This window comes from Mirounga leonina, unplaced genomic scaffold (genome assembly GCF_011800145.1).
Source record: "Mirounga leonina isolate KUSES-001 unplaced genomic scaffold, KU_Mleo_1.0 Mir_169, whole genome shotgun sequence".
NCBI classification, from domain to species: domain Eukaryota; kingdom Metazoa; phylum Chordata; class Mammalia; order Carnivora; family Phocidae; genus Mirounga; species Mirounga leonina.
In genome coordinates, this window is record NW_023270431.1 from 21,706,034 (window position 1) to 21,721,968 (window position 15,935).

Sequence of the window (15,935 nt, forward strand, 5' to 3'; positions counted from 1 at the left end):
GGAAGGAAGGAAGGAAGGAAGGAAGGAAGGAAGGAAGGAAGGAAGGAAGGAAGGAAGGAAGAGAAAGAAAGAAAGAAAGAAAGAAAGAAAGAAAGAAAGAAAGAAAGAAAGAAAGAAAGAAAGAAAGAAAGAAAGAAAAAAGAAGAGGAAGGGAAAGGGAAAGAAAAGAAAAGAAAAGAAAAGAAAAGATGAAAAACAAACCAAAAAATCACCCACCTCTGAAATAAACTCTTCTACAAGGTGCTGGTGGTGGAAGTTGGAGGGATCCTGTAGTTCTTCCCTATATTGTTCTCCCAAAAGGTGGATACTGAATTCTGCAATCTGCTCAGTTGCTGGTTTTGTGGATTCTTCTATCACATTCTCAATTTCATTGCTAATCTGGATTTTTAGAGAAAAAAACAATAAATGTCAATGTTTACTCATACAACCAACAAGTATCTCCTGATTGGTACATATCAGACACTATGTCAAAAGAAACTTCTAATGATGACCTTTTATACAGTATCTGACTTTGGAACTAATTGGGTGGACTTTAAGACACAGGCTAACATTAAAATTACTATGCATTTGTACATTCCTTTGAGCACACAATGACTGCTTCAGGGAAAGACAGAAAATTTTCCACAGATAACCACCAAAGTTGACCATCTTCTATCACATCATCCGTGAGTTTAAAAAGAGTTGACTATGCTAATAGTATCATCTAAAAATAGTCTAGAAGTGTTGTTCTCAAACTTTTTGGTCTTAGGGCCCATTTAAACTCTTAAAAATCATTGGGCACCTGGGTGGCTCAGTTGGTTAAGCGACTGCCTTCGGCTCAGGTCATGATCCTGGAGTCCCGGGATCAAGTCCCACATCGGGCTCCCTGCTCAGCAGGGAGTCTGCTTCTCCCTCTGACCCTCCTCCCTCTCGTGCTCTCTCTCATTCTCTCTCTCGCAAAAAAAAAAAAAAAAATCATTAAGAAACACAAAGAAATTTGTTTTTTATGGGTTGTATCTATAGATATTTACCAGACAAAAAATTAAAGGGGAAATTTTTAAGAATATTTCTTAATTCATTTAAAAATAATAAACTCTTTATGCTGTAAAAAGGAATAACATTTTGCAAAATAAAAAATGAATGAAAAGAGTAACATTGTTTATATTTTTATAAATTCTTTAATTTGGTTGCCTTCAGATGAAGACAGTGGATTCTCATATCTGTTTCTGCATTCAATCAGTAATATGTTGCTTTAGTTGAAATATATGAATAAAAGTATTAGGGAAGGGAGAATTATATTAACAGCCTTTTCAGATAATTGTGGAGATTCTTTTTGTATACTATAACAAACTCAACAAGGGGTAGTTTCTTAAAGATTAGTGACTACATGGAATCTGAAACTGTATCAATGAACTTTTTGTACTCTGTAACAGTAAAATCCAGGTCTTCCAGTCCAAAGCTGCAACAATTTGAAAAACAAATAATGGATTATAATCCAAAGAATAAAATAAATATCCATGAGTCCATATTGATGGAAATAAATGATTTAATAAATAAATGAGAAGTGACAATAGTGTCTTACAGAAGAATTCCAATAGTAAATGTAGAATGAGGGAAAGAAAGTATCACTACTACAATGCTAAGGTAAAAAGTGCTACACGGAAGATACACTTGAGCTCATCCATCTAAGTCCCTCCATTGTGATACACAAGAGAAGGGGTTGGAATGGAAGAATGGCTAGCCTAAGGGCTCCCAGCAAGCCAATGGCAGAGTCAGGAAGAGACTACAGAGGCTTTCCTTCAGTGTACCATTTTTCATCCGTGATAGATCACATAATCAGAGACCTTCAAAATCTCAGAATAGGAAAGTACCTCAAAGATCCCACTATCCCTTTGGATGCCTGAATTCTCTCTACAATATCCCTGACAAATGGTTGCTCATCCTCAGTTTAAATGGCCTGATGAGAAAGAGTCATGATTTTCAAAGGCAGACCATTACATTTCAAAAAAAAAAAAATGCTCTCGGGGCACCTGGGTGGCTCAGCCGGTTAAGCATCTGCGTTGGCTCAGGTCATGGTCCTGGGGTCCTGGGATGGAGCCCCACATCAGACTCCCTGCTCAGTGGGAATTCTGTTTCTCCCTCTCCCTCTGCCTCTGTCACCTCCTTGTGCTCTCTCTCTCTCTCAAATAAATAAATAAATAAATCTTAAAAAAAAAAAAAAAGCTCTCATGTTTGGGAAGTTCTTTAATTTTTTTTCTTTCTTCTTTGCCCTCCACAACTTGGTTCCTGCTTCGCTTTTCCAGCCCCATCTCCCTTTCCCCCACCTTTCACTATCCACTCCAGCCATGCTAAATTCCTATTTGCAGACCTAGGAATATGCTAATTCTCTCTGGCCTAAGCAGTGCTACTCCCTTTGTTTTGAGACCTCAGGCCAAGACCTTTCCCCTGTCTCTTCTTCTGGTAACTTATATTCATCCTCAATTCAGACCTCACCCCCACCAGAAAATTTCTCAGAACTGCCCCTCAAAACTGACCCAATGCTCCTAATGCTCTCCTATTTCATTCTGCATTTACCCTATCATAGCACATACCACAAGGTAATTACACTGTATGTTTACTTCTCAGTATGCCTCCTGAAACAGTAACTGGCACATATCAGGCGCTCATATTTTTTGGCATTTTTTATTAAGGTATAATGGACATAAAACACATATTAGTTTCAGGTGTACAACGTAATGATTCCATATTTGTATGTATTGCAAGATGATCATCACAGTAAGTCCAGTTAACATCCATCACCATACACAGTTACAAATTTCTTTTTCTTGTGATGAGAACTTTCAAGATCCACTCTCCTAAATACTTTCAAATATGCAACACAGTACTATTAACTATAGTCACCATCATGTACATTACATTCCCATGACTTACTCATTTCTTAACTAGAAATTTATACCTTTTGACTCCCTTTACCCGTTTCATCCACTTCTACCCAAAGCTCTTAATATTAAGCCCAAATATATTTCCCTGTAAGCTCTACCACTGATCTCAGTTCTGTAATCTAGGACATATATAAAAACTGTAGTCACCAGAGAGCCCTTCAAATGAGTACAAACAGCTATCATGACACCCCTGACTTCCCTAGATTTTCTCCTCCAGACATTTCTCAGGCTCTTAATACCTTCCTTAGAGTATGGTATACACAAATCAGATCTGATCAATTAAAATATGATAGGATACCACCACCTCTCTTATAATAGATTCTGTATTTCTACAAATACAACCTAAAACTACACTAGCTTTTACTAGTTTCACCCCAGTAACTGCATCATACTACTGATTCATACAGAGACTAACATCAACAAAAACTCTTAGTCTTAAGGAATTTTATATAAAACTTTGCATTTTTGATATTAAATCTTATCTTGCTAAATTTGGACAGAGACTTCCATTTCCAGTACTATTATAAAAGAAATATCCTTAGTAATCTTGCTGCTAGAGAATGCCTTAAGTGATGAATAAATATTTTTAAAAGTTTTAATGCATAGCTGGTTTGCAAGAAAGTAAAGAAAATGCCAAGGGGTCAGGAAAAACAGGTTAGAAAAATCCAGAGAGGTGAATCAGTGTTGTGTGAGTACATGGTTATATCCTCTGATACTTTGTAACCTAGGCTTGAGTTTTAAATACCACAAAGGGATAGGATAAAAAGTAAAAGGTGTGTACATGTTGAAAGGTCAGATCAAAGACTCCCATACACTAGTAAAGATGATAGCTGCACTTGTACTGAGGATAGTATAAGGACATTCTTGTCAAATCACTATGCCATACACCTGAAGCTAATGTGACATTGTGTGTCAACTATACTTCAATTAAAAAAAAAAAAAAAGCTGCCACATAAAGCAAGGATTCTAAAAACTCAACAGACAATTTGAACAACCAATTAAACTAAGCTGAAGGAAGAATTAGTAAACTGGAACACATACCTAATTCTAACCCAGAGAGACAAAGAAATGGAACTTATTAAAGAGTGGTTAACAAACATGAAGGATAAAAGGAGGAGGTCAGAGGTTCAGTCACACAAGGTAATAGCTGAGAATTTCTCCTATATCCATATTTGTTAAACTGCAGAATGCCAAATACCATATAGTATACTACTATATGTATTTATAGTATATATATATATATACTTACAGTATATATACTATAGTATACTTATGTATATAAAAGTGTATATATATATGTGTGTGTGTATATAGTAGTATACTATATAGTATTTCACAAAAAATGGGTATAGGAGTATATTTATTTATTTTGCTTTGGATTTGTTGTACTTCCTTAATGTAAAGCCTTATGGATATCATGAATTCTGAGAAATTTTCAGCTGTTATGTCTTATGATTAGATGTGTATGGATAGATAGAGATATATAGAGAGGAGATAGAGATATATCTTAAAAGTAGACAAAGAAAACAGCCAGAGGAATACAACTGAACTGATACACAAGTGAAAAACAACTGAACTGACAGTTCTCAGTATTAACAACAAAAGTTAGAATATAGTGAAATAAAACCTTGACCAGAAAAAAAAAAAAACCCTCAGTCTAGAATTTAGTACAGATTTAAATTTTTTCTATAATAAGGAGATAATAAAGAAATTTTCAGATGATCAAAAACTCGAACAAATGAGAGACTCTTAGTAATATCAGGAGCATATATTTCAAAAAGAAAATTATCCTAGAAGAGAGATCTAAAATGCAATAAAGAATTTTAAGAAAATAAAATAATAAACTTCCAGGTAGATGTAAAACAAACTTTATCAAAAACAAATATAATACAGTCTAAAAAAAAGGGCGCCTGGGTGGCTCAGATGGTTAAGTGTCTGCCTTCGGCTCAGGTCATGATTCCGGAGTCCCGAGATCGAGTCCCGCGTCAGGCTCCCTGCTCGGCGGGGAGTCTGCTTCTCCCTCTGACCCTCCCCCACTCATGTACTCTCTCTCTCTCTCTCTCATTCTCACTCTCTCAAAATAAATAAATAAATCTTAAAAAAAAAAAATACAGTCTAAAAAAAAAGAACAAATATAGGGGTGCCGGGTGGCTCAGTTGGTTGAGCATCCGACTCTTGATTTCGGTTCAGGTCATGACGTCAGGGTCTTGGGATCTGTCCCCATGTGGGGCTCTGGGCTCAGTGAAGAGTCTGCTTGTCCCTCTCCCTCTGTTCCTCTCCCCCTTCTCTCTCTCTCTCAAATAAATAAAATATTTTTTTTAATTTCTTAAAAAAGAACAAATATAATACAGTCTAATTTGTGGGATTGAAAAGAGAGAACTAAAAGAGAGAAAGAAAGAACAAAAATATCAAAAAATAGAATATAAATCAGTAGGGTGATTATTTGAATTACAATGTTCTAATATTCCTGCATTGCTTAAGACAAGGATCAAGATTCTGAAAAACTTAAATTTTGCTAGATTATACATTATAACTTAGGAGGTAATTTATAGGGTTTATATATTTTATACATATAATATAAATATTATAAATGCTAAACAATAATATATATTATGTAACTTATAGGAAAACTACTGACAAAACAGAAATAAAGTATATAATTTCTATAACAGTAGATGGAAAATGCATTAGGAAAAAAATTGAACTGTAAAAGTGAAACTTCAGGCTTCATTTTGAACTAGAAGTACAAGCAATCTAATTCTTATTAGGTATGTCTATACTGCTTTGTTTTCTTACTCTATAAATTGGCTTCAAATAGTCTTTTTTTTTGGGATATTAATATTCCAATTGATTATACATAAATCCTTCATTTCTTAACTATAGAGAATTCTATCTCATTCTATGAATGTTTCTAGACCTAAACCCACAACTATTCTGCTTCAAGTTCAGAACCACAGTATCACTTTTTATTCATTCATTCACAAATTATTTATTTAATGACAATATTTCCCAGCACCACCTACTCTGGACAAAGTTGTACGGAGGGTGAATGTATTGATTCCAGCTTCCACTCACGGATCCCACATTACTACCAGCCTTGTTCAGTGACAGGGAAAGTGGTGGGGCAGAGTAGGGTGACTTAACCTGATTTCATATAAATTAAAATGTCCAAGCTGGGAAGAAAAGGTACAAGGTAACTAAATTACACCTTTCTAGTGAATATGTTCAGTCAGAATTTACACTATATTAAGTAATCTAGGATTTATGAACCCTCAAATTTTAAAAATTCATATTTAACAAAATTTCTAACAAAATATTTCTATCTTCCTGGGCAGTCTATGTACTTTTTTTTTTTAACCTGAATGTTATTGAAAGTAAACTTAATATTGTTTGGTGGACAGGTTACTGTTAATAATGATGCATTTAAAAACCACAGTATTTCTTGATTTTTTAACTACATAAAATCTACATCCTTTCCCTCTGGAGAAGAGAAGACTAAGTCCTGATCTATTATGAGATAGAATTACATAGGCAAAACCCCCACAGTAAATTATTTCACATAGCCCACAAGAGACCATGAGTTTACCATGATGACAATTACCCAGGCTCCAAGTCATTTCATTTACAACTTGAAGCTCTCTCTTGCAAAAGCAGATTGACTCAGCTCTCCAAGGAATCTTAGATTCTTTTTAATACACTGGTTTTAAAATCCACAATACCTCCATAAAGGAAACCACATGAAGTCTTGTGTAGTTTGGCAATGGAATATAAGTCTCTCTTAACCCCTATTCTTCATGTTAGAAACTAAATAACAAAACACAGCATCACTCACACTCTCCTCAGGCCTCTCCTTGATGTTCTCTGAGGTACCTTCATAGGAGGTCACCCCTGGATATGGAACACTGAGAATAGCACCTAAGTAGAAAAACAAAATCATGTATGTGAATTCAGAATCATATCAGGAAATAACAAACTGACTTCAAAACAATTCCTGTAAGTCATTTGTTTTTCCATCCTGGAAATTCAGTATATTTTAACCTTAAGACACATTTGCATAGATCTTCCTAGAACAGAAAATAATTATAACTCATTCATTCATTCATTCAACAGCATTTAATGAGCATCTACTTATGCCAGCCACTATGCAAGCAAGATGCTAAGGATATAGACAAAATTTTTATCCTTAAGGAGCTATCTAGTAAAGAGGACAGATACTGAAAAAAGTAATACCACCAGATAGGAAAAGTGGGTGAAGGTTGGAGACTGGCTATGAACTGATCATTGTTGAAGCTGGGCCTCACTGTGCAATTCTTATTTTTTGTATATGTTTGAAATTTCCAATAAACAAAAGCTTTTTTAAAAAAATTAAAAATAAATAAAGCAACACCAATTCATAGGAGACACAGAGATCAAAGGAACACCTTAAAGTATACCACAAGGCAATCAGAAAATCCTTACTCTGAGAAACTCTTGCAAGGCAAATGACAAATGGTGGAACTAGAAAGGTTCTACCTGTTGACATAAGTAGTGGTTACAGAGTGTTTGCCTTAAAGTAATTCTTTAGGTTGTACTTTTTTTTAAGTAGCTTTCTGATTTTTATTAGACTTAATAATTAAAGATCTTTAAGTAACCACAACATAATGCCATACAATTAATGAAAACACAATCACTTCTTCTTGAGACTCTTGAACAACACATAAGGAAAGAGAAACCTGATATTTTTTAAATATGAGCTGAAATGTGTGCTTGCTCACAAGATCATCTTAAGGCATAAATAATTTAAAAAGAAAAGTGAGTAAGTGCACAAAAGCATACCTCCTGATGTTGAGGTATCACCAACAGGAAACGGAGATGACAATTCAGGGCTAAGGTTAAAAAAGATGTTTAAAGTTAATAAAGATGATAGAAATATGTGCATATATTTTGAGGTTTGCTTTCCAAAAAGGAATTCACTAGGTCTTCAAACAGGGCTCCCAAACCCAAGGAAGTACTGATTTAACAAAGTTTAAAAAATAATAGTCTTCATAATTCATTTTACATTTGTTAGTTTTTGCTCAAGTAGAATCACACTAAAGTACTCCTCTACTTACTATTCCATCAGCCTGTGTTGATTTCTTCTCAGTTTTATTAGTATGTGAAATTATTTGTTGATTTATTTATCTCCTTCTTTATCTCTGTCTCCAATCTCTTGATCCTCTAGAATGGCATTGTCATGGTAGTCACTGGATATATGTGCTAATTTAAATTAACTAAAATTAAATAAAGTTTAAAATTCTGATCCTCATTCACACTAGCCACATTTCAAAAGCTCCAAAGTCACATGTGCCTAATGGCTACCATATTGGACAGCACAGTAAAGAACATTTCCATCATCACAGAAAGTTCTATTAAACAGGACTGCCATAACAATATAAATTCTATGAGATTAGGAACCTTGCCTGCCATATTCTTACTCTATCTCCAGCCTAAAATAGTACCTGCCATTTAGTAGGCACTAAATAGTTATTTTTAGAATAAAAGAATAAACAAATATTATTAGCCAGGGAGTGAACAAGACATCTGGCATATAGCTGTGGATAAACACACATGATCTATTAAAGTTACAGTCTTACAGAAAATAGATGGCAAGGGGCGCCTGGGTGGCTCAGTTGGTTGGGCCACTGCCTTCGGCTCAGGTCATGATCCTGGAGTCCCGGGATCGAGTTCCGCATCGGGCTCCCTGCTCGGCGGGGAGTCTGCTTCTCCCTCTGACCCTCCTCCCTCTCATGCTCTCTCTATCTCATTCTCTCTCTCAAATAAATAAATAAAATCTTAAAAAAAAAAAAAGAAAATAGATGGCAAATAAATGATTACAAATGTAACACATAGTAAGGTAGGAGAGTACTTGCTGCTAAGGAAAAAAATATAAGCACAGATCTCATCTCATTGGACAGATCATAGAAATCATAAAATTTTTTTATATAAAGAAAGTCAAGCTTAGAGAAATGACTTGCTGTAGGCCACACTGCTAACAGGCTGCAAGTCACCCAGCTATCCTTTAACCATGCCACTTTGCAACGACAAGAGAAGATCAAAAGGTAATCTGAGTGGCACCTGGGTGGTTCAGTCAGTTAAGTGTCTGCCTTTGGCTCAGGTCATGATCCCAGAGTACTGGGATCAAATCCTGGGATGGAGTCCCAAGTCAGGCTCCCTGCTCAGTGGGGAGTCTGCTTCTCCCTCCCCCTCGGCCCCTCCCCCTCAAATAAATAAATAAATATAAAATCTTTATTAAAAAAAGATAGTCTGAGAAGTCCCTCCTCTAAAGGAAAGAAAGTGGGTTTCTGCAAGTCCAAATTTCCACATACCCCAAAAATATAAAATTTAAAGTACTACTATACTTTTAGAAAGTCTCATTTATTTGTTTTAAAGTTTTATTTATTTAAGTAATCTCTGCACTCAATGTGGGGCTCAAACTCATGACCCCAAGATCAAGAGTCACATGCTCTTCTGACTAAGCCAGGCAGGCACCCCTTAGGAAGTTTTAGAACTTTAAAGTTTGTATATGGATATGTCCTAAGGGAAAAGGGATGTTATGTTAGCCTTTTACAAAGGAGTTCAAAGGTGATTACACCTCCTGGATGGTGATTACGTTACTGTTAAGGGTTGAAAACTGTGTTCAACTTTATACAAGTGAGCTTCCTAAGGTGATTCAATTATAGTCAAAAATGTCTCCCTCACAGACTTGCCAATGTGCCAGTGAGTCCCATCTTCAGACAACTCCTTTAGATTGCCCTATTGCTCTAAATTAGGTCATGGTGGTGGGACAGGGGGTTACTCAAAGCCAACAGATAAACATGGCAGACATCTTGAAGCATCAATATTACTTGAAGCATAGGCAGGTGGGGAACTAAGTAAGAATTGATGTGTAATTCAAAATATTTTAATATTAAAACAAATATGGCTACATTGTAAAATTGAATATAAAGTTAAAATTAAAATTAAGATATTAAATATGATAATTCAAAGATATTTCATGACTGGAACTCCAGTGGGGGAATCAACTAGGACCATGTTTCCTAAACTCCCAGGCTTTGGTAGAAAATTTGAGAAACTGGGGCACCCGGCTGGCTCAGTTGGGGGAGCACGCAACTCTTGATCTCAGGGCTGTAAGTTCAAGCCACACAGTGGGTGTAGAGATTACTTAAAAAATTAAAACATCTTTTAAAAAAAAAAGAAGAAAGAAAATTTGAGAAACTGAGTTTTTAAAAATCTCATAAAGATTTTTCAGCTTTTTAAAAATACCATCTAGAAAGAAGAACATTTTAAACCATTATACCAAACCCATCACTTTTGGTTATTTAGAAGCATTTGCAGGAAATTGCTTCTCAGTGAGCTGTCTGTCATCTAGAAGAACCTAAAGAATACAACATCTGGATAAGTCATTATGATGAATGATGAGTGGAGAAAGGGCCTAGGTGACGAGAAAGCATCAAGAGGCTTCTCGGGTTGCAGGGAGTAGAGCTAAAACAAATAAGATTCAAATGGTTTGGGGACAGATATTAACATAATCAGGCTTGAATAGGGTCTATCAGTTGTCCACAGGCAGAACACCTTGCCAATACCTTCATTTTATAGAGGAAAAAACGAAGTCCAAATGAATAAAGCAATTTTTCCTGGGTGACACAATGACTTATATGGCCCAAGGTCATACCTAAAATTCCTAACCATATCTAATTCCCCTTTCAATAATAACAACAGCAAGAATGAGTACCACTAAGTTTATCATGTGTCAAGTACTGTGTTAAGTGTTTCATCTTGCTTAACTCATTTAATTCTGGCAACAATCTTAAAAGGAAGATACTATTATCCCCATTTATACATATGAGGAGACTAATACTAGAGGAGGTTAAGAATTTGCTCAGAGTCACACAGCTAGACAATGGAGGAACTATGATGTAAAACAGGCCCACCTGATTCCAGAAACCTCTCTCTCACTCATCTTAATTCCTCACAACATGGCCTTTCTGCGAGCCATATTGACTAGAAGGGCAACCAAGATGGTTTCACTTGGTTGTAATAACGGCCTACATAAACTTAACAACCTAAAAGTCAAGGTGTATAAGGTCCCATAAAAAGGAAGGGAAACCCAATCAAAGTTGGAGAGCTATGGAGAGAAACCAGGCATGAAGAACAAAGAGGTCAAAGTAAGACAGAGGGGACCAAAGCACAACACAAGTAACTAGAACAGGAAGTTGGAACAACATGGCAAAGTAACCAGACCTCACCTGGTTTCAGTCAAATTATCCCCCACATCAAGATCACATTTGATAAATGAGTCACAGGGATAAAGATGATTAATAGGAAATATAGTCAATAATATAACAATAACTTTGTATGGTAAGAGATGGTAATTACACTTATAATGGTAAGCATTTTGTAATGTATATAGTTGTTGAATAACTATGTTGCTCACCTGAAATTAACATAATATTGTATGTCAACTATACTTCAATTAAAAATAAAATTTTTTTTAAATTTAAAAAGAGAAGTATTGGAACTAAAAAATAAGTAAATAAAGTAAATCTAAGCTAATTCTCTAGGGAAGTATTCACAACAGAGAAGTTTGTTTACTTCAGTAGAACTAGATTTCACTTACTGAATTCAAAATAACATTTTAAAGATGGTAAGTAGGCAATGCTCAGTAATTCAAATCTCTTGTCCAACAGTCCAACGCTTAATCCCTCATTTTCCCACTCTCCTTTCAAAAAAGAGGAAAAAAAAACACTTAACAACAAGAATCCTTTCAACATGTTCTCATTAGGTATGCCTCCTGCAGGGATCCCCTAAAATGTCACAACAGAATAGAACACAGAGTTGTATTGAGTTTGGAGACAGAAATACTACTTTCATTTCTAGGCCAAACCACAAATGTGAAATCGTTCAGCTAAGACCTTTAGCTTAATACCAGCAGTGAACAACCTCCTACTTTCTCATTTCCTCAGCTCATCCAGCACATAATTTATTACTCACCTCTACTGCCTCATCCTATCAGAATTCAGGTGAGATTGTACCAAAAGATATCAGAGACACATGGAGTATAAATTTAAAAACAAGCCAAGCATAATTTCCTATCTAGATTACTACTCCCCTTGACAATTTTCTATACTTTGCTTTGCTCTTGAATCTGTTAACTATGATCAGCACAGGACAACAAAAGAACTCAAGGCACAGGGCCAGGAATCCTGGGTGCTAGTCCCAGAAGTATCATTAACTTTGTTATGCCTTAGGGAAATATCTCAGTTGCTCTGAGCCACAAGAACTTAATCTCCAAAACAGGAATACCTCCTTATACTATCTATTTCCCAAAGGTATAATGAAAGCTAAATAAGATATTATATATGCAGAAGCATTATAAAACTAGGAGATGCTTAACAAATATAAAACAGAGGGTAATGGAAGAGGGACACGTGTCCCAAACAGAATAAAATATTTGCTAAAAAAAATGTATATTTTGCTTTCTGATCTATGATAGGCATCCTCAATGACAAATATTAGTTAACTGAGGTACAAAAAAAAAAAAAAAATGCCAAAGAACAGTCCTTACACCAAGAATATTACCAGAGACCTGATAATAAACTTGAGTAATTGAGCAGAAACTCAGTTATTCATTTAACAACTATTTGGTGAGCACATATTTCAGGTGGGGTTTTGTACTGGTTATTGAGACTTCACAGTAAGTCCAGAAGGCAGGTGGTTAAGCATTGAGTGGAGCTAAGTGGAGATGCTTTCAAGATACCCAGCTATAATGGGTATAAAGGGCTGGAGGAAGGCCTTTTGGTAACATGGGAGAGACTTGAGTATGTTCAAATGCTAATAAGGAGTTAGTAATGGGAGAAGCTGAAGACTCAGGAGAGACAAAGAAACAACGGTAGGAAGATGTGTAAGAGTTAAGATGGGATGTGAGATCCTAAGTAAGGCAGAAAAAAAAATTTTTAAAGACACAAAGCAAATGATTGTAGGGGAAGCTTAAAGTGATACAGAACAGAGTATTTGGTGCAAGTTGTATGTCAGCACGTTAGGTTTGAGTTCACATAGAAGCAGCAATTTAAGTCACAGAAAAGAAGTTTGATAAGTAGAATAGTGGCCCCTCAAAGTCATCCACATCCTACTCCCCTGAATCTGTGAATATGTTAAGTTACATACAAAGGGGAATTAAGGTTGCTTATCAGCTGGCCTTAAAATAGGGAGTATAACCAGGTTCATCCAGGTGGATCCAGCATAATCATTAGGATCCTTAAATGTGGAAGAAGGAGGCAGAAGAGTGTCAGAGTGATAAAATGTGAGAAAGACGTGACCGGCCATGACTAGCTTTGAAGATGGAAGGGGGTCATGAGCCAAGCAATCTGGGTAGTTTCTAGAAGCTGGAAAAGGTAAGAAAACAGTTTCTCCCTTAGATCTTCCAGAAAGGAATGTAAACCTGGCAACACCTTAAGACCCATGTCAGATTTCTGAATGACATAACTGTAGGACAAATTTGTGTTGTTTTAAACTACCAAAGTTTGTGGTAATTCGCTACAGCAGCAATAAAACCTAACACAAGAATCTCAACACAGAGAATACAAGACTAACCTCAAAAAAAAATCATAAAAATAAATTTGAATATAGAAAAATGGTGGGCAAATTAAGGGTTTCAGTGGATCACTATAGTACTCAAGTGGGAAAAAGATGGCTTAGAGAATTCTTAGGCCCCTCCCAGGGTTTCGCTCCCAGGTTACCTAACCCCAGGTCACCACTTTCAGCAACTACCACAGTTGGCAGTTCTCACCCCACCCCAACCTGGTCTGCTCTAGTTACATGGGAAAGAAGCTTTAAACTTTAAAATTCTCAAAATTCACTTATATTTTCATATGTGTTTTTATTTTTATACATACATTATTTTCTAAGAATGGTAAATAATATTTTGAGTCCCTTATTATACCTACTACAGACAGTGCCTTAGCAATAAAAATATATAATCCAGTCAGTCCTGCTATGATGCTTATTTGTGAATTTGTTCCAATGTGATTAATACAGTAGGAGACAACTGACCACAGTGCAAAATTTCTTCTTTACTTATACATAATCTCATTCTAAGAAATGCTAAGTAGCTGTGGAAAACTGCACCCAGTTGAAGTGAGTCCCACAGAAAGACTTAAAACATACACACACTACACCTTAAACATCTCCCAGCTACCTACTGTGTGATGAGCCACAACCAGCCTCATATGGTGTTACAACTGTCCATCCTATTTCAGATAACCCTCCTTCCACCACTTTATAATAACCCACAAGCTATACACTTGCTTACGTCCACTTCCCAAGTAAACTTCAGAGCTTCTTCCAGGTTAAATGCCATGAGTACTACGGTATTTACAAGCTTCTTAACCATATAAGATGTGGAAAAGGTGCTATCATTTTCATTAGGTACAACCATGAAGATTACTACGACTGGTGGGACTTAGCAGAGTATTTAGTTCACTGCCTGTGTGTTGAATAGCAATCACAAGGAACTTCCAAGCTCTGTTCTAGGTGGTGAAGAGCACACATCCAAGAAACCATGTGGCCCAACATCTAAATGGGTGCTCAATCCCAGTCCCAAGCAGAGACTCAGTGGTAACATTAGCTGTATGAATAAGTGAGATCACACAAAGTCCCCTTCCCTCCTGTTTACTCATGTTTGATTTGAAACCTACACATACCCCACTAGCACTCACATGTGTACTCCAACTCTGCTTTTGCCTGGACTTTGCTGCCCAGTTTGGATCTCTAGACACTGACTCACTTAACTGGTTTTTCAGCCTGTCTTTTTTTCTAATTTGAAGCAAAATTCTGGACTCTGACCTGGATTTTATGCCCTAATGGTGTTTTTCTATATAATTACCCACATACTGGCATAATCTAGATACTCTGAGTATGGACAGAATTGAAATCTTTAATCCTTACACACTCAAAATCCCTCATCTTCCATGAGCAGCTTTGTACTGCTATTGCTCAGGAGCCAGAAATGACCTTAATCCTAAGACTAAAGGCCAGTAGAGCCAAGAATCCTAATATTAGAGGATTCATCAAGGTTGTGTCATTCCTATATTTCAAGCTCATAATCATCATTTCTCAGTAAAGTGATCCATACCACCAACCATCATTTAATAAACTGCCACTACGATGTACCATTTCATAACATTTTTACTCTTAGCCCATAAACCTCAACAAAAGTAGATCATTCCATATTCCATTTCCAGAAATCTATTTTCTCACCCAAGAGAAAGGAACAAGTCTGCCTCCTGGCAAGGTTAGAAAGTAAACAAGCACAGTGGCTGTGATGGTAGTCTTGAAAGGGAAGTGGCCTCAACAGGAGGAAAAGCATTTGGGACCAACCCACAGCCCTGGTCATTGCCGGAACCAGCAAGAAAATAGAAAGGGGTCATTAAATTTGGTGTGAGTCTTGGAATAGGTATTACACGTCTCTGTTGCCAAAATAAAATTAGAGGGAAAAAAGACACTCACCTGCTTACAGTTTCCTTTGTATATGTCAGTTTCTAAGGAAAACAAAGATAAAAATGACTCTGTGAGTTAATGACAGTTATTAAGCAGTAAATGAAATTTATTGCATAGAAAACACTAATGCCCTAACATTATATTGTTCTTTTATAAATCTATGCTATTATTTTCTATGGTTAGACAAATAGTTAAAGCAAGGTACTAACAATGCCAAGTTTGTTTGGGGACCGTGGGAATGTCCTGGCACTCAGTCTCTGTTTATGTTTCCAAAAGTTCTTGAGCTTTTTTTTAATGGGCACAGATTAACAGACTTTACTTGTTAATCATTTCAAAAAGATCTACAAATTGGAGATTGGTAGAGTTCTACTTTAACCTTCCATGCACTGAGAATCAAAGTTTTTTGTGATCTAACATATTTATAGAAACTCTTATACTAGAATAATATAAACATGTGGATAAAATAAATGCTAAATCCATTTCTCCAGAATTCAGGCAAAA

General features: G+C 36.0%; 1 protein-coding gene across 4 annotated transcripts in view; it reads right to left on the bottom strand.

The window, feature by feature from the left end:
- The window catches only part of IMPG2 (interphotoreceptor matrix proteoglycan 2), a 233,472-nt gene that overhangs the window by 199,879 nt on the left and 17,658 nt on the right, over positions 1 to 15,935 (bottom strand). For all 4 annotated transcript variants that reach the window (XM_035015279.1, XM_035015278.1, XM_035015280.1 and 1 more), the window contains exons 3-6: positions 15,444 to 15,475; positions 7,737 to 7,786; positions 6,754 to 6,836; positions 217 to 378 (exon numbers count right to left, since the gene is read on the bottom strand). In XM_035015279.1, the coding sequence (XP_034871170.1) occupies positions 217 to 378; positions 6,754 to 6,836; positions 7,737 to 7,786; positions 15,444 to 15,475 (327 nt within the window). The remainder of the gene's footprint in view (positions 1 to 216; positions 379 to 6,753; positions 6,837 to 7,736; positions 7,787 to 15,443; positions 15,476 to 15,935) is intronic.